The sequence below is a fragment of the Oppia nitens genome, unplaced genomic scaffold (assembly GCF_028296485.1).
Source record: "Oppia nitens isolate AA-2021 unplaced genomic scaffold, nextdenovo-longstitch-racon4-pilon3 scaffold1_pilon_pilon_pilon, whole genome shotgun sequence".
Classification (NCBI taxonomy): Eukaryota; Metazoa; Arthropoda; class Arachnida; order Sarcoptiformes; family Oppiidae; genus Oppia; species Oppia nitens.
The window spans coordinates 13,257,063-13,277,644 of record NW_026533199.1 but is presented as its reverse complement, the minus strand read 5'-3'; the positions used below and the strand labels follow the sequence as shown (position 1 = coordinate 13,277,644).

General features: G+C 28.8%; 2 protein-coding genes across 2 annotated transcripts; one reads left to right on the top strand and one right to left on the bottom strand.

Moving 5' to 3' along the window:
• Positions 1–3,738: 3,738 nt before the first annotated feature.
• LOC128952022 (uncharacterized) lies at positions 3,739–13,544 on the top strand. The gene is made up of 14 exons (XM_054297345.1): positions 3,739–3,899; positions 4,341–4,993; positions 5,811–5,979; positions 6,117–6,267; positions 6,756–6,862; positions 7,018–7,878; positions 8,007–8,132; positions 8,523–9,071; positions 10,025–10,184; positions 10,529–10,815; positions 10,921–11,124; positions 11,564–11,733; positions 12,186–12,515; positions 12,975–13,544. The coding sequence occupies exons 1-14, from the start codon at positions 3,812–3,814 to the stop codon at positions 13,398–13,400; spliced, it is 4,281 nt and encodes a 1,426-aa protein (XP_054153320.1). The 5' UTR covers positions 3,739–3,811; the 3' UTR covers positions 13,401–13,544.
• A 1,176-nt stretch (positions 13,545–14,720) lies between these two features.
• LOC128951841 (inactive pancreatic lipase-related protein 1-like) lies at positions 14,721–20,389 on the bottom strand. The gene is made up of 10 exons (XM_054297123.1): positions 20,053–20,389; positions 19,584–19,826; positions 18,325–18,596; positions 17,757–17,823; positions 17,301–17,669; positions 16,807–16,926; positions 16,491–16,694; positions 16,202–16,255; positions 15,704–15,935; positions 14,721–15,058 (listed from the first exon to the last, which is right to left on the bottom strand). The coding sequence occupies exons 1-10, from the start codon at positions 20,318–20,320 to the stop codon at positions 14,755–14,757; spliced, it is 2,133 nt and encodes a 710-aa protein (XP_054153098.1). The 5' UTR covers positions 20,321–20,389; the 3' UTR covers positions 14,721–14,754.
• Positions 20,390–20,582: the final 193 nt, after the last annotated feature.

The following is a 20,582-nucleotide window of genomic DNA, read 5'->3' as shown; positions in this document are numbered from 1 at the left end:
ATTATTAGCAGCATTATTGGGAACCACTACCTCATATGGATTCAGTGATAGTCGGGGACTGATATTATTGATTCGGCTAACATAATGACCATCGGGTAGTCCAGCAGTAGTTGTTAGCGTATCATAATTGCCGGCACCGTTAGGTTTTTGGTTATGACTACCAGTGATGTCATCGTTGTTGACATCATCATTATCATCGTCATCGTTGTCGTCCAGTTTAGGATTAATTATAAATTTGATTTCATTTGTAGGTCCGGTAGTAGTAGTAGTAGTTGTAGTAGTAGTTGTTAGGTTAGTATTAACCAGTGGTCTACTACTACTACTACTACTACTACTTGGACTGGTAGTACTAGTAGTAGTTGTCATAAACTCTAGCGGACCTAACATTTCCAGTGTATCGGTATCGCCTATGATCATACCGTTGTTGAACTTTGGCCGCTGAACTACTTGATCGTCGATGGATACCTGTTTTATTTGGGCACCGTATGGCTGAAAACTTTTCGGCAGCAATTCAAATCGCGGGTCTACTACTACAGGTGCTATAGTGGTGGCCGGTTGTTCATCATAACCACCACCACCACCACCACCACCACCACCACCGGGTTGTTCATTGGATATTGGATAGTAGCCATGGTTGGGGCGGCGGTATTGTTGGCCACCATTATTGGCGGCCATATATGGGTTCATGATGGGTGTCATCATTTGGTTCAGGTAGGCGTGCGGGCATAGTATCAGATAGGGATAGTTGTTGTTATTATTAACTGGTTTCAGTGGTCCAGCTGTGCTGTTAGCATCAGCAGCAGCACCGGTAGCACCTGGTATTGATGGTTGCATAGGAATGGGATTATAGAAATATTGCTGATTGTAGGCCAATGGATACAATTGACGATAATTATTATTATTATTGTTGTTGTTGTTGTATGGAAAATAGCCCGGAGCTGCAAATGGCGGGTAGTTAGGGTAAGGCATTGGAGGTAGCGGTGGTAGTGGTGGCGGCATTAATACGGGAGCAGCTGCAGCAGCATCAGCACTGGTAGTATTGCTGATTATGGGACTTATAGTAATATCTGAATAATCAATATAGGTGTTGACATAGCTGCCGTTACCTCCCGGTGCGCCAGCTCCTCCTCCATATAGATCATCGGGTACATCATCGTCGCCCGTGTCGACCAACAGGTGCCGATATTTTTCTTCAAGCGATCCTTTTTCCGGCTGAAACTTTGGCCGTCTAACATAGATATAGTCACCGGCGGTCATGTTGTTGTTGTTGGACTTGTTAGTCGGGTGCTGATAGGGCTCCAATGGACCTTCATCGGGGTCATGTATCATAATTTCGGGCGGTTCCTGAAATACGGGAATACCGGGCATTGCCGATATTATTGATGTCAGTTCATAGGGAACTATACTACTACTACTACTAGTAGTAGTAGTAGTAGTATTACTGACTACCGGTGCTTGCGATGTCTCTGTGCTAGCATTAGTAGTAGTAGTAGTGGTAGTATTGTAGGCAATAGTTGTATTTGACGGCTCCTGTATGTCATACATGGATTTGTTGATACTATTGTTGTTGAACAACTGGTAGCTGTTGTTGTTTGCATTGTTGTTGTAGTCATTTGATACCTGAGCCCACGTTATCGTAGTAAAGTTTTTAAGGCTTTCCTCACCGACAGTAGTATTGTTGCCGATAAAAACTACCGGTACCTCAGTCTCTGGTTGCTGCTGCTGTAGTAGCCTATCATCATCACCAGTACCAGTACTACTACTACTAGTAGTGTTAGTGCCAACAACAACAACATGACTGTCCTCCACCACCGCCAATGTATGATTGCCGGTATCATTGACTGTCGCAAACAGTTTAGTTAGATTAGCAGCACTTTCAGTGATGTTATTGTTGATGATGTTGTAGGTGTCGGTGCTGTCATTAGTAATAGTGTTGTTAGTAATAAAAATATCGACAACAATAGTATCAGCACCTGTAGTAGCACCTGTACTACTATTACTACTACCTGTATTGGTAGTGCTAGTGGCAGTGGTACTAATGGTGGTGTCATATAATATTGTATCGTTTTGTTGGACAGGTAGTAGTAGTAGGACTGTTGGTTTTGTTGAGTAGTTAAAATAGTTATAACTATCAGCTACTATGGTATTGTTATTTGAGATACCTTTCCCATTGCTGGTATTACTAGTATTACTACTAGTAGTAGTATTAATGCCATCAATAACTACTGTATTATTGTTATACAGAATCCAATCAATAGCTTAGAAATAAATATTTTAATAAAAATAAATTAAAAACATTTTTTTTCATAAAATTAAATATAAATAATAATAATATATTTTGACTTAACTTAATAAAAATCTTAACTTATTTTAAATATATAATATTATTTGACAACAAAAAAATAGATAATAATTTAAGCATAATTTTAAAAAAAAAAATAAATTAATTAATGTTAAAAATTATTTATTTAAAAAACAACTAAACTGTAAATTAATTACTTATAATATTTAACTATAATTATTTTATTATTAAAATTTATAATATAGTATAACTTTCCGGACTTTTAAAATCATCCCTGTAATTTATAATAATTATTATTTTAAAGTAATAAATTAACAAAAAAAATTTTATTTTATAATATAATTATTTTTAAAAAAAAAAATTTCAAAAATTAAATAATATATTATTAATCTTACCATATACAGTGCTAAATAAAAAATTGATCAAGATTATATGTTTAAAAAAATCTATTGACATTATAGTAAATTACATTAATAGTTATTATTGATATAGTTAATAATTAATTAATTAATTAATTAAATTATTTAAGTTAAACTAATATATATGTATAACATTTATAAATTACATGTTATTGAAACAATAACTTTTACCTTAATAACTATTAAAATAATTATTTTTTATTTTAATTTATATTATATATCAATTATCACTCATCATTATATTACTTTATATCAAATTACCTTGTTAAACTTGCTAACAATTGTTGTATTATATATAGTAATATATAACTGTATCTAAACTTTATTAATGAAACAATTTTTTTAGCTAAAATTTATATTTTAATAATTAATATATTGTTATTTTAAAAAGTAAAAAGATATCGTTGTTATTATATATATTTTTATTAATTATTATATTTAAGTTATTGTTAAAAGTTTGCAAAAAAATATTATATTTATGTCAAATGATATCTTTTTTACTATATATATATAACTTTATATAGTATATGATTATTATTATTATTTATTATGACTAACATTTAAAATAATTTGTTTATAAATTTTTAAAAATAAATAAATATATAAATATATATATATATATATAAATATAAATAACATTATTATAAATTATAAAATATTAAAAAATTTTAGCTAATCTAATTAAATTTATTAAAATAATAATTATTTAGTTAAACAATCCTATATATATGATAAAATTAAATTTTTAAAAAATAAATAAAATTAATAGGTTGTAATTTATTGAAACAAATTATTAATTAAATTATAAATGTTGTTTTATTAAAAAATAAATATTAATAAAAAACACACACACAAATACTAATATTTTTTAAAAAATATTAAAATTTCATTAATAAATCAATTCAATACCATATGGACTAATTAGTCAAAAAAATACACTTAATAATATACTGTATTTATATATACATATATATATATATATATATATATATATATATGCCATCCATTACTATTATATTATATGGCATTTTTTTCCTATAATGATTAATTAATTAAATAAATCATTATTTAAAAACAATAAATAATAATTATGGCCATAAGTAGATTAAAATTATTATTATTATTATGTTTAACAATAATTGTTGGACACATTTCATTGTATTATGCCGATGATAGTGGTATGTATTTTAATTTATATATTATTTAAATATATATATTTAATACTTAATTAATCTAATTATACTAAATGTAATTGATGAGATAAATATTTTATTATTATACACATTCAATTATATGTGTAGTCATAGTCATAAACAGTACTATAATTATAATGTATGAACTATGTAATAATAATAATAATAATAATAAATAAATAAATAAATAAATTGAACTTATAATTTAATATAACCAAAACATAGTTGTAAAAAAACAAATTTTAAACTAGCTAAAATAATAATAATAATAATAATAAAATTACATTAAAAGTATTATTTTTAAAAAAAAATTACAAAAAATATACTAAATATCAATAACTAAACTATTAGTTATATATATATATATATATCAGTATTTATTATATACAATACAATATACTAATTACTATTATTATACTTATATAGAGACTACAGGTGCGGCCGCTGACGATACACCAACAACAACAACGTCAGGAGCACCGGCTGATGATAGTAGTAGTGACAGTAGTAGTAGTAGTAGTAGTAGTGAAGATCATACCCTAAAATCAGCCAATCCTGAGACTAGCAGTGATGGTAGTGGCGGTGATGATACTACTACTGCTGATGCTGCAGAAGCTGACCATAACCTACAGGCCAGCCAATCGGCTGATGATAGTAGTAGTGGTGATAGTAAAGGGGACGGTAGTAGTAGTGGTAAAGGTGCTGCCGATACGGGTCAAGTAATGAAAATAATTAAGGATACCATACGGGAGGTCAATCCTATACGATTGATTAAGGACTTGGATCCCGATCCACTCATTGAAATCGATGGCCTAAATATGAAAATATTGAAAATGCCCCTGAGCTATTTTCCGGGAAATTATTTTAGTAAAATGGAACATAAAACTAAAATGACCAGGGCTGAACTAGGTAAAACGGTAGGTGCCGATCTGGATAATAAAAAAGATGATATATGGGTCGGACTGGAACCGATGCTAAAATTGGGTAAACAAAAACAATTGAAACTGGGTGATTATTTTCATTTTATGGGCCTTAATCTGGATCAATATGAGGATAAATATGAAAATATTATGCTCAATGTAAGTTATTTTTTTTTTGAAAAAATTTTAACAAACAAATAAATCAAAAAAATAATTAAATTTTTTATTATTAGTTATATAATATAATTATTATTAATATAATATAATTATTATTAATATAATATAATTATTATTAATATAATATAATTATTATTAATATAATATAATTATTATTAATATAATATAATTATTATTAATATAATATAATTATTATTAATATAATATAATTATTATTAATATAATATAATTATTATTAATATAATATAATTATTATTAATATAATATAATTATTATTAATATAATATAATTATTATTAATATAATATAATTATTATTAATATAATATAATTATTATTAATATAATATAATTATTATTAATATAATATAATTACAGTAAAATGCATCTATGTAATTTAGTCTATTATTTTGTTTTTAGTTAGCTATTTGTAAATTTTTAGTTGAACACTAAAAAATTACAAATAATTCTAAAAATTTCCAATAAGTTTAAATAATTGTTGTTTTTTTTTATTTATTTTTAAAAATATATTATTATTAATACTAAAAATTTTATCAAAACGCTATTCCTTGCTCTTCCTATAAATTTATTATTATTACTGTAATTATAAAATATTTTCTATTACTTTATATAATTTACAGTTTTTTTTAAATAATAATTTTAACAATCAAAATTAATATCATATTTTCAAAAAAAAAAAACATTACCTTATGACCTTACATGAAATAGTAGTACAGTATTATTACTACTAACACGTATATAAATAACCTTGTTAATTATATATATTTATTTAAACTAATAGGCTGTACGTACGCCAGTAACCTTTATCGACAATGTAGCCAAACATGGCATACAATTGTATATTGATAAAGTTAAAAAGTTTTTCAAAAGTCAAGGGGGCGTTACCGGTGTTGCAATGAATCTATATAAAAATCAGACAGGTGTCGACGTGGCCAAGTATGCCCAACAAGGTAACACCCCTCCCAACCCCTCCTCCCCCACACACACACACCCAATTAATTACCCCACTACCCTCATCCCCCCATTGATAATTGTATAATGTTAATTTTTTAATTTAATTTGTTAAAAAAATTTTCCAACAAACTAGCTGTGGATACAGTTAAAAAATTTGATGTCAATAAGGAAAAACTAAAATTAGAAAAACAATGGGAAACCTATAAAAAAGATGCCGATCTTAAAGCTAAAAAACAATACAAACAAATGTTTGGTAAGGGTGGCCAAGTGGAACAGGTCAAAATGTATGTATATATATACATACATATATATATATATATATATATATATATGTATATATATTTAAAAATATATATTTTATATTTAAATATTTATTACTTTTTATATAACTATATACAGTATATACATGAGTTCATTGTGTGTAATAATAAATTATTATCAACAAAAAAAATATATTTAATATAATATAAATTAAATTAACTAATATTAGTTTGATTTAGTTGTAACTACTAACATATAATTATAAAATTTATTTTTTATTAAAAAAAAATTACATTATTTTATATTATAATTGTTTTACTTAAACAATTTTAGTTCAACTTAATCCTAATCTAATTATCATAAAAACTATTATCAAAAAAAAATAAATAATTTATAAATATTAAACCATAAAAAATATATATAAGTTAAATATTAAAAAATAACCTATTTTTAAAATAAATAAATAAAACAATAAATTTAATTATTACTATTTGTTTTTTTTTTAAAAAAGCAAATCCATTAAGGCATTGAACGCATTGATACATTTTGTTAAAAGTATGAAAGGACAGGGAGGCGATCCCATACACGCACTGTCCGATTTGGTCTACAAAACAATGGGTTTGTTATTATTATTATTATTTTAAAAAAAAATTAAAATAATAATATATTTAATAATACTGTATATACTGTATACGGTATATTGAATATACCTTATTAACTAACATTATTAACTACCCCCTCCCCACCCTCCCCCACCCATTACTACCAACCAGGTCCTCAAGGACGGGCAATAGTCTACATTGTCTACCAGCCTATGGCAACCCTAATGAATCAGGTATTCGGGCCACTGTTGCTGATCGGCAAAGTCCTTAACCAACAGGAAGATCCCTGGGATCTGGTACTGGCATTACCGCCGATTATCATCCAATCGTCGGGCGGTCTATTCAAACCCGTACTGATGGTCGTCGAACCCCTACTCCGATGGTTCCGATTTCTGTCGACCGGCGAATACTATCGTTCAATGTCTTGCGGCCTGGATTTGGCCGCCGCACACGGTGTCAACATTTACGGCGGCGCCTACAAGGCTAAGGTATTGTATGCTAATAAAACTGGCGGCGGCGGCGGCGGCGCCCATACGGACGACCATACTGTCCAATCGGTACTGGGAGACGATGAGACAACCACTAGTGGTAGTAGTTTAGATCATACGGACGGGCCATCGTCTAGTCGTAAGCGTCGTAAACGTGCGGCCACTACTGCCGCCGCATCGCTGACTACTAAAGCGTCGACCGGTGGTGGCGGTAGCGCCGATAGCACTGAAATCGATTTGCCCGATCCGACCGAACCGCCACCAGGTAAAGGCCATTTCGATAGGTATATCAAGGAGAAGCCGCATTTCAATCGTAAAGCCGATAAACGGTTGGCCGATAGCTATCAGGGCGGACCGCCGCCCGGCGGCTACAAAATGGGTCTGAAAAATGATGGTAAACTAGATCTGGACGATGAAGATATGGTTACCCGATTGCTACTGTCACCTGATTTTTTGCTAAAAGTTGGCGGACCAGTGTTCGTACCGATGGCATCGGTATTGGCACCCGTACTCCGGGCTATCAATACAATGGTCAATAGTAAAAGTAGGTATTAGGGGGGGTTGACCACCCCTACCAAACTACACATACATACACCTATAAAACCGATCAAAATCATATCTAATATATACTGGTTTTAACATATATTTTTGTTGTTTGTGTTTGTTTTACAGTCGATTTTAATACCCGTGTCACTGAAATACCCGAAATTTTAAAAGGGGTCGGTTTTGTTGCCCCACTAGCCGATGTTATTCGTATAATGTTGCCGATCATTAAAATCGTCCACGCAGTTAACATAGGTGAGATTGTACACATACACACACATACACACATATACACACATATACACACATATACACACATATACACACATATACACACATATACACACATATACACACATATACACACATATATTACACATACACACATACACACATATATCACATACACATATCAATCATACACTTACATATATCACACACACACATATCATAAACACATACACACATATATCACACACACATATCACACATACACACACACATACACACACATATATCGCACATAGACACACATAGACACACATATATCACACAAACACATGAAAACACTCATATAATCATAAAATCAATTTGTTATTGTTGTTAACCATTACCCCCACCCATCCACCACCACCACCACACCAGGAAAGATAAGTCCCACCCAACTGGGCGTTCAAAGTGGTTCACTGGTCCAACAGTTTACCAATCCTGTACTGCACGAAATTGTACGCAATCCGGGCAAACTGAGTCGGGCAATGCTAGCTTGGCTGCACGGTTCGGGCGGTTTGTTGGCCATGATCCGGATGCAAGTCCAAGGTGACGTACCCCAGACGGCACCGGGAGCCGCGCATGTAGCCCGGGATGAACTGCGGCCGTATTCGGATTTTATTGTACGCGGTTTGGGCGAGTTTATGGGCGGCTGGCTGTTGACGTACGTACAGGCGTGCGGTCCGATCGGGTCGATGATGGGCGCAATGTTTGGCGGATTGTTGGGCAATATTATTGATCCGAAAAAATTCCTGGAAATACCCGGCCATAGGGTCAACCTGAAACAGCAACCATTGAAAAATATGCTAGTTGCACTAGACAATCTGTCAATGATGACCAAATCGGCTCACGATAAAAATACATTGTTGACGGCACTGTTGGGCGGCCAGGATCCCGATGTGCTCCGGATGGTCGGTATTGATATTGGTTAGTATAGATTTTTTTATGTGTGTTGTGTGTATATATATAACTGTGTGTGTGTGTGTGTGTGTGTGTGTGTGTGTGTGTGTGTGTTGTTGTGTAACTATGTGTGTGTATGTGTGTGTGTGTTTGTAACTATGTGTGTGTATGTGTGTGTGTGTTTGTAACTATGTGTGTGTGTGTGTATGTATGTGTGTGTGTGTATGTGTGTACTTATATATGTGTGTGTTGTGTGTAATTATGTGTGTGTGTTTGTAACTATATGTGTGTATAACTATGTGTGTGGTGTGTGTAATTATGTGTGTGTGTGTGTTTGTAACTATGTGTGTGTATAACTATGTGTGTGTATAACTATGTGTGTGGTATGTGTAATTATGTGTGTGTGTGTGTGTGTGTGTGTGTTTGTAACTATGTGTGTGTATAACTATGTGTGTGTATAACTATGTGTGTGTGTGTGTGTTTGTAACTATGTGTATGTATAACTATGTGTGTGTATAACTATGTGTGTGTATAACTATGTGTGTGTATAACTATGTGTGTGTGTTTGTAACTATATGTGTGTATAACTATGTGTGTGTAATTATGTGTGTGTGTGTATATATATATATATATATATATATAACTATGTGTGTGTATAACTATGTGTGTGTATAACTATGTGTGTGTATATAACTATGTGTGTGTATAACTATGTGTGTGTATAACTATGTGTGTGTGTTTGTAACTATATGTGTGTATAACTATGTGTGTGTAATTATGTGTGTGTGTGTATATATATATATATATATATATATATAACTATGTGTGTGTATAACTATGTGTGTGTATAACTATGTGTGTGTATAACTATGTGTGTGGTGTGTGTAATTATATGTGTGTGTGTGTATACAGTATAACTATGTGTGTGTTATAAATTAATAAAACTATTATTATTATTATGATATGTTATACTATATTAGAAAAATTAACCTTGGCCGGCATCGATGCTGGCCTACTATTGGCCGGCGGTAAACAACTATTGTCTAAAGAAGCTCAGGCCAAATTGGCCAGTCCCGAATCGGTTGGCCTAAACGGTGCAGCCATGGCCAAGCTGGGACTGGATACAGCTAATTTATTAGAGTAAGTAATTGGTATTTGTTTTTTAACTATACCCCTACCTGACAAATAATAAATTGGGGGCGATTCACATATTACGTTCACACTTGAGGGGAGGGGGTCGGTCAAAGCGATTTTTTGCGAACGAGGGGGAGGGGAGGATCTTAATTTAGATATTTTATTTTTTAATGGGGGTGGGTTAAGCGGTTAGGGATATATAAACGTATTTTTTATAAATGACTACATCATGCAAACAATTGTTAACATAGAGGAGGGAGGGGTCTAGATATCTTTTTAAAAAAGTGCGAACATAATATGTGAGCAGTCCCTTAATTATTATTAATTATTATTAATCAATAATAATTTAGGTCAGGCCTATTGACGGCCAATGAGGCTAAGCTCAAGGAGGTCGGCGTCGATATCAAACATCTTTTCAATCGCTATATGCGCTACTGTTTGGTGGACGAGAAAAAATTGTCGGCCGCCGGCATCGATATACGTGCGGCCGTCAAACTGGGCATAGATTTGCCGGTGTTGTTGGCCGGCGGTATCGGTGCACTGGGACCGGACCTGCAAAAACAATTGGGCATTCAGGCGGGCGAGTCGGGATCGTTGGACAAACTGGGCATACAGTCGGCCAAATTGAAAGCTATCGGTGCGTTTAGTATACTCTATCATATAGTATACTAGATTATAGCTAACTTATAACTAGATTTCTAACCCACCCGGTGCTATACTATCTATTTTTATAAAATAATAGGAATTGATCCAGTACATTTAGCCAAACATGGGCTCCGGGATCATGAAGATATGAGCGATAAACTGGGTCTGGATGTCGACGATTTGCTAGCATCGGCTTATGTCGGGTTTGAACCAAAAGTATTGGCCAAAGCCGGCATCAATATACCGCTAATGTTGAGCTCCGGTATTGATCCGAAATTGTTGCTAATCGGTGGACTCAAAAGTAAGTATATGTATATATATATATGGAGGGGGTAGTAAAGGGGGAGGGAGGGGGTAAACATAGGGTATCAGTATAATAATACAGTTTATACTAGATATAGAGCTATTTTTTACAAAAAAAAAATAGATTTAATTAATTATTTTTTTCTAATTCAATAGATTTAATCTAAAACTAATATTTATAAATTGTTAGTTTAAATAAAAAATTATTATTAGAAATATTAAAATTTTAATTTTTTATAGATATTATGATATCTCTACAAACTTTTAATTTTTTTTAAATTTTTTTATCTTTATCAATTACATTTTTTAAAAAAATATTAATCAGCATTATATAAATTATATAGGGATGACCCAGTCTAAAATAAATATATATATAATTTATTATAATTTTATTTATTTTTATATTATTATTATAATTATTATTATTATTACTGTAGAACATCTAAATAATGACGTATCGTTGGGAACGTTAGCTAAAATAGGTATCGATGCCAAACATATCAACTCGATTGGCATCAATATTAATTTGATATTGGATCATGGTGTTTCCATATTCAGTCCGATGAGCATGGTCAAATTGGGCGTCGATCCTATGCGCAACATTATTGTAAGTAATTTGAACACCCACTTCTACCTATACACCCACTCCTACCTATCCACCCACCTAACCACTCCTACCTATCCACCCACCTAACCACTCCTACATATTCACCCACTTCTACCTATACACTCACTCCTACCTATCCACTCACCCAACCACTCCTACATATTCACTCACTTCTACCTATACACTCACTCCTACCTATCCACCCACCTAACCACTCCTACATATTCACCCACTTCTACCTATACACTCACTCCTACCTATCCACTCACCCAACCACTCCTACATATCCGCCAACTCCTACCTATACACTCACTCCTACCTATTCACCCAACAACTCCTACATATACACCCACTCCTACCCATCCACCCACTCCTACCTATCCATCCACTCCTACCCTATCCACCCACTCACACACACACACACCTGATTGTATTGTCCTGTATCCACGTAGGGTGTACTATCCCGTCACGGTCTCGATTCGTTGACCAGTGGTCTGGGTCATTCGGCACAAGTATCCTACGGTTTTGTGGCCAATATATTGAAAATCATTGAACACCTAATCGGTCAGTTACCGTCCATCTATCAACTGCCCTATATTGGACCGAAACTACAGAATCCGGATGGTAGCTGGAAGGGACCGGCAGCCATAATCATGCACCAAGTGATTGGCATACGCAACGAAAAGGGTACCCTATTGTATGTATTGAGAAAAGTGTTTGCCGGCCATTGGACCAAAAAAGATACCAGAGAACTGCTGGGACCGTTACAACAAAAATTCAAGGTATGTCGGATGTAGAGAGGGTAGGGGTTATGATTTATTGATTGATAGTGAGATAGGGATAGTTAGATAGGGATAGTTAGATGGGGATAGTTAGATAGGGATAGTTAGATAGGAATAGTTAGATAGGAATAGTTAGATAGGGATAGTTAGATAGGAATAGTTAGATAGGAATAGTTAGATAGGGATAGTTAGATAGGAATAGTTAGATAGGGATAGTTAGATAGGAATAGTTAGATAGGAATAGTTAGATAGGAATAGTTAGATAGGGATAGTTAGATAAGAATAGTTAGATAGATGTCTAGTGAGATAGCGATAGTTAGATATACTGTATGTATAGTGGGATAGGTATTAGTTAGATAGTTACATAAATATTGTAGAATATATGCATATAATAACTCATATATATATATATTAATACATCTATTTGGTGGGGTGGGTCGGGTATTATTATTATTATAGGGCAACAAGACAACAACAACTAGCAAACCCAGGCGCATCAAACCGGACCAGTCTAAGGTCGACCAATACATTAGCAAAGCTGTCCGATTGAAAGTGGGTCAGTCGCGTACAACGCCCAAACCCGGCTCATACATTGCCCTGAACAGCCTAAAACATTTGGCAGTCCATCCCCATAAGCCAATTGAGCCGGACGTTCCCCATAATGAAGTACACGACGAACGGGAGGATAAAGTGCTGAAAACATTCAACGAAGATCTGGGCAGTAAGGATAGTACTGGCGATGGTACAGGTGCTCATCATAGTGGTGATGCTAGTAGTGGGGGTAGTGGTGGAGGTGCAGGTGGGGGTAGTGGTGGTTCAACAGTCAAACCGACTACTAAACCGCCAAAAGGCGGTATGTTTAGTAGTCTAAAACGAATCGGTTAATAACCCCCGCATCCCCGTCAACCCCCCACCCCCGGGATACAGCACCTACATTTTTATATCATAATAATAATAATTAAATACCCCGGGGGTGCAAACTAGTAGCTAATAATTATTTTTTTTTGTTGAAAAATTAAAACACACACATATATATACTGTATTTTATTGTTGTTGTTATTATTATTATTTTCAAAATAGTTTTTAAATGCAACATATTTGTTGTTGTATTTATTTTTTTTTTAATTAATTAATTAATTTGTTGTTTTTTAAAAATCACTTGTATTTTTGTTAATTATATTTAATTTTTTGTAAAATAAAATTTATTTGGTTTTATTCCTGGTTTTAATTATCTGTATTGTATTGAAACTAAATAAATAATAATAATTATTATTATTACAGTTTACTACAAGTTTACTTAAATTAATTATAAAAAATATAATTTAAAAAATTTTATAATAATATAAAATGATAATAATAAATTAGATTAATAAATTTCTATTAAATATATTAATAATTAATAATTATAATAATTATAATGTTATTAATTATTAATTATTAATTATTAATTATTAATTATTAATTATTAATTATTAATTATTAATTATTAATTATTAATTATTAATTATTAATTATTAATTATTAATTATTAATTATTAATTATTAATTATTAATTATTAATTATTAATTATTAATTATTAATTATTAATTATTAATTATTAATTATTAATTATTAATTATTAATTATTAATTATTAATTATTAATTATTAATTATTAATTATTAATTATTAATTATTAATTATTAATTATTAATTATTAATTATTAATTATTAATTATTAATTATTAATTATTAATTATTAATTATTAATTATTAATTATTAATTATTAATTATTAATTATTAATTATTAATTATTAATTATTAATTATTAATTATTAATTATTAATTATTAATTATTAATTATTAATTATTAATTATTAATTATTAATTATTAATTATTAATTATTAATTATTAATTATTAATTATTAATTATTAATTATTAATTATTAATTATTAATTATTAATTATTAATTATTAATTATTAATTATTAATTATTAATTATTAATTATTAATTATTAATAATAGAAATATAGATATATATTAATTGAAATAATTATTAATCAATCAAAAAATTATCCAAAAAAATTTTATTAATTTATTTATTTATAAAAAAATTATTTTTTTTTGTTAAAAAAATATATACTATATATTTATATAAATTTAAATGATTTTTTTGTGTGTACAGCTAGATATAAATTTATTATATCAATTAATTATTAATTGTTATTAATTAATTAATTAATTAATTAATTATAACCTATGAAAAATCGGCTAAATTATTAGTGTCCGGATCGGTACCTTTGAGGCCAAACAAAAATTTATTGGACACTTTTGGCCGATCGGTTAGTCGCGGTTCCGGTTTGTTTGTACACTCGTAGTCTGTATACTTAATCATATGGCTATCGGTTAGCGATGTTAACAATTCCGGTTTCTGTTCACTGGCCCAGTGGTCGACATACGGCACCGATTTGCACGGCTCTAGTGTTAGCGGTGTTTTCAATGTTAAATCCTTGGGTCCCACCGATCGGGGACACAGTTTGTACGAGTTTTTCAATCTTTCGCTGAAAAATTTAATTTTTATTTATGAAATTTTGTTGATTGAAAAAAATATTGATTAAAAATATTAAATATTTTTATTTTTAAAAATTAAAATATCTAAATAAATATATAATTTATATATAATTTTATATAAAAATAAATTAGTGTAGAAAATTTTTTCAGTTAATCTAGATCAATTCAAGTCAGTTATTATAATAATTTAATATAAAATTTATATAAATTAAATTATTAAACTGACTAATTATATTTGTATTATTTATTAGTATTATTATATATTATTTATTAGTATTATTATATATTTTATATATATATATATATTTGCTGTTTATATATTTAATTTCTATAAAAAAACAAAACAATGTTTACTTAAAATAATAATTATTATTAAAAATATTGATTAACTGAAAATTTTTATTTAAAAAAAACTAATCTATAATTACTAACTTTATATAAACCGACTTTAATTTAATTAGTAAACTAAACTATTTTTAAATTTTTTCGACAATTTGTTTGTTAGTATTTAATTAATTAAATAATTAATTTTGTTTGAATAAAAAAAATTTGAAAAATAAAAAATGTTAAATTTTATATACAAAAAAAAAATACATAATAAATTTAATTTTAATTTTTTTTAAAAATAAACTTACGATTCAACAATATGGCTCATATAGTTAACTTCAATGACCATTATACGCATTTTTTTAAATAAATTTGTATCGTTTTGTAGGGGATGCCAGGTTAGGGTCAAGTATTCGAGGTCCAGTTTAAATTGAAATGTTATCAATAAGGTTAACACTTCACCGATTGCTGATCGGCTAATATGTCTAATAAATTTATATTCATTTTTATCTTTAGTTTTCAGATTGAATTCAAGAAAACCTGTATATATATATAGAAAATTAAATTAAAAATAAATAAATATAAATAATTTTTTTTGTATATTAGTTAAAATTGATTTTTTTTTGGTAGATATATATAAATATTAATTAATTAATTATTTTTTTTAATTAAAAAATTATTTTTATTTTGTGTGTGTATATATATATATAATTTATATTGTATTCTAAATTACAATTTAATTTAAATTATTATTTTATAAAATTAATAAAAATTATTATTATTATTATTATTTTAATTATAAATACCTCTAATTGTATTTGAATCCTCTGCTATATGCATAGCAATTTGATAATGATAAACTAAATTAAATTTAAATAAATAAAACAATAATTATTACTAATTAATATTATTATTACTAATTAATATTATTATTACATAATTAATATTATTATTACATAATTAATATTATTATTACATAATTAATATTATTATTACATAATTAATATTATTATTACATAATTAATATTATTATTACATAATTAATATTATTATTACATAATTAATATTATTATTTAATAATTAAAATAATTTTACCGCAAAATTCAGATTTATAATTGGTTTGAATCCAAAATTTATAGTCAGCCGATTCGGGTGGTGGTGTAAAATTTTTATAGTAATCAAAATTCAAGCCCATGGGCTGGCACATGCCGTTCCGGCACTGGTTGCATCGGCCCTCAATAAATAGTTCATAATTTTCACAATCGTAGGCAATCGGTTGACAATAGGTATCTTTATTACCTATATGTGTGTGTGTGTATATGCATAAAATAATAGCATCCCGCCCCCGCCCCAAAATTAGCATGCTAATTAATAATTATTTAATTTTTTTTAAAAATATAAACTTTATTACCTATACTATACGGTAAGATAGTACCCCTGGTATGGGAACATGATAGCTCCTGGCCAGTTTTTATCGAGTTTATTATATGCAATATACCACGTGATAGGGAGCATCCAGGTTGCATTAATCCTATTATTATTATTACAATAGACAGAAAAATAGACATTAAAAAAATATTTTTAATTTTATTTTAATACCGTTATCCCCAACAACAAAATAGTAGACATACACATACACATACACATACACATACACATACACATACACATACACATACACATACACATACACATACACATACACATACACATACACATACACATACACATACACATACACATATACATACACATACACATACACATACACATACACATACACATACACATACACATACACATACACATACACATACACATACACATACACATACACATACACATACACATACACATACACATACACATACACATACACATACACATACACACATCAATACATACCTCCATTAGGATAGAAATCATAGAAACCGCGCTTTTTTTCGGTACCCATACCTTCGTTGAAGGCATAGGCACTGTCCGTATGTATGACGTCGACAAACTGGCCATCAGATCTATCCAAATGCATATTAATATCATCGTAATGAAACCCGGGACCCGCAGGATCCAATCCTGTTATACGTGAAACAGGAGGATTGCGTATAAGTTTCCCAGCATAGCCTACTGTTTGACCTCCGAGACTGTGACCAATAAGCCAATAGCGGTCGTGCGGGAAGTCAAAAGTACGGGCCAACGATTTGGCAAAATAGGCAATCATGGCGCCGACTACACGCGTGTTTGTGGCGGCCAAATGGTACAGCGGTACCATGGCACCTTGGTGGACGGGGGTAGGGTGGGGGGGTAGTAAAAAAAATTATTTAAAAAATTAAAAATTTTAATTTTTAATATATATATATATACCATTTTTCCATACGACAACAATAACATTGTACTCGTTAGTCGATTTAAATATAAAGTCTCTAAGTTCCTATTTATATAGAGAAAAAAAATTGGTCTAGATAAATTTTTCAAAAATTTTATTTTAATTAAAATAAAATTGTTTTAGTTGAAATAAATTAAATATTATTTTATATATATATTATTACTGTAAATATATAAATTAAAAATGTATAAACTTATTAAACTTATACTACCTGGTTAATAATTCATGATTAAAACAATTCACCAAAAACAATTATATATAATTAAATATTATTATTTTTTAAATCTAATTATTGTTTCTATTTTTTCTAAAAAAAAGTTTGTATCACATAAAAAAATATATTAATTAAAAATATTAAAATATTATTATTTAAAATAAATCTAATTATTGTTTCTATTTATTCTAAAAAATAGAATTTTTTCTCATCAATAAAATTAATTTTCTACAATTTTAGTTATCTATATATTTATTTATTTATTTTTTTTTAGAAAATAAAATTTAATAAAAATATACACATTTATATATTATTTTTTTTTTGATACATACTATCATCCAGGGTTCAAATTCACAGCGAAACCCGTGTGTAATAAATATGGTTTTCAATTGGGGTTTGAAACCGGATTTTTTCAGCTGATCATCGGTGGAATTGTAGCTAAAATTTTCGGCCACAAGCATACTGTCCACTGTATATAAATGAAATGTAGGATTGATAGCATCGGGCGACATGGGTAGCAACGGGATGGGACGTTTGCTAAAGTCCTGGTATTCAAGTGCACTAAAACACCCGATATTATCGTAGCAAGTTTCGCCTAAAATGTCTAAAAATTTAATTTTTTTTTTGAAAAAAATTAAAATTAAAATTTTATATAAATTTACAGACAAAATTAAATTTCATGTAATTATTTTAGTTCTATATTTATTTTGTTATTATATTTTTATGGGGTGGGGGTTTGGGGGTATCCTATTATCTTTAGTAAATTATTTTATGTTTTACCACCCCCCACAGTACCCACCTATTTAGTAAAATTATCAAAAGTTTTTAATACTAATACTAAAATGTCTAAAATTTAATTTTAAAAAAATAAAATTAAAATTTTATATAAATTTACAGACAAAATAAAATTTTATGTAATTATTTTAGTTATATAGGGAGGGGTGGGGGGTATCCTACTAATCTAAGTAAATTATTTTATGTTTTACCACCCCAACAAAAAAATTGTCAAAAGTTTTTAATACTAATACTATGTTTTTAATTAAAAAAACGAAAATATTTATTTAGATTTTTTATGTATATAAATATATACTGTATATGTGGGGAGTGATTGTTTAAATTTTATTTATTTATTAAATAAAATAACAAAATTAAAACAATAACATAAAATAATGTATTAGTTAGTTGAATATCCCCCCCCCAAAAAATAAGCTTATTTTATCTATAAAACTTGCACTAGATAATATATATATTTAAAAAAAAAAATAAATTTAATACAGTATATACCAGGCGATATCACGATTATTATACGGTCCCTTACTTAAAAACATAATTACTGACCAAGATAAAAAACAAAAAAAAATTATAATACACAAATTTAATAACCTTTTTTTATATAATATTAAATAAAATATACCACTTAATTAAAATTAATATGTAACAGTGTATTTTTAGCTAGATGAAATATATTATAATAAACCATAAGCTTCGACAGTGCATTTTAATCAAAAGTAATCAGAAATCACTATACTGATAACCAGTGGTATATACTGTATATATATATATATATATATATATATATATATATACATACTTCTCAATAATGGTACATTACTCCATAGGTTAGACTTTTTTTTGCTACCCTTTTTACCAATAGTAGCCAGGTGCCCAATACTATTATTATTATTATTATTATTATTATTAGTATTATTATTATCTTTAAACATATCAGTGTATAGCTTATCCACTTCATCGTTATATTGTTTATAATGTTTGGCATTTTTGTTACCCGATTTGATAGCCTCCTGTGCCTGGACACTACCGTTTTTATTTAAAACTATATAAATATATATATATATATATATATCATTGATGTAGGTGTGTGTGTGTGTGTCGGTATCGGTAATTAGTAATTAGAAAAAAACAAAAAATTAGAAAAAAAATTATAAATATGTAATTATATGTATTATTTTGTTTTGTTTATATAAATAAATTATATATATATATGTATATTATTAAATTAAATTGATAAATAATATTATAATAATATTTAAAATATATACATGGTAGTTTGAATGGTAGTTTTTTAAATGTGCCAGCTAAAACACCGCCAATACCATTATCACTAGTGGTAGCACCAGTAGTAGTAGTAGTTGGAGCACCAGTAGCTGCATCAGCACCTGTAGTTGTTGTTTCACCATCAGCAGCACCACCACTACCAGGACTATCATCACTTAGGACTACATGTGCCGTCCAAATACATGACAACAACAATACTAATAAAATCAGTGATAAAATATACAACAGTTTACCCAACGATAATAACTTCATTACAGTATTTGTTGTTTGTTTTTATCAATAATTTTACTTAAAGTCGACGACATATTGAATTTCAAATATATTTATGATATATATATATATATATAATAAAAAATATTTTATACTAATAATTAATTAATTATATATTTATATCTATATATATTATACATTTTATATTTATAAATTTTCTGCCATTATTAAATAGTATTAATAATAATACTAATTATTATTATTATCATTAAAATTACAATTAAATAAATTATGTCATTTTTTT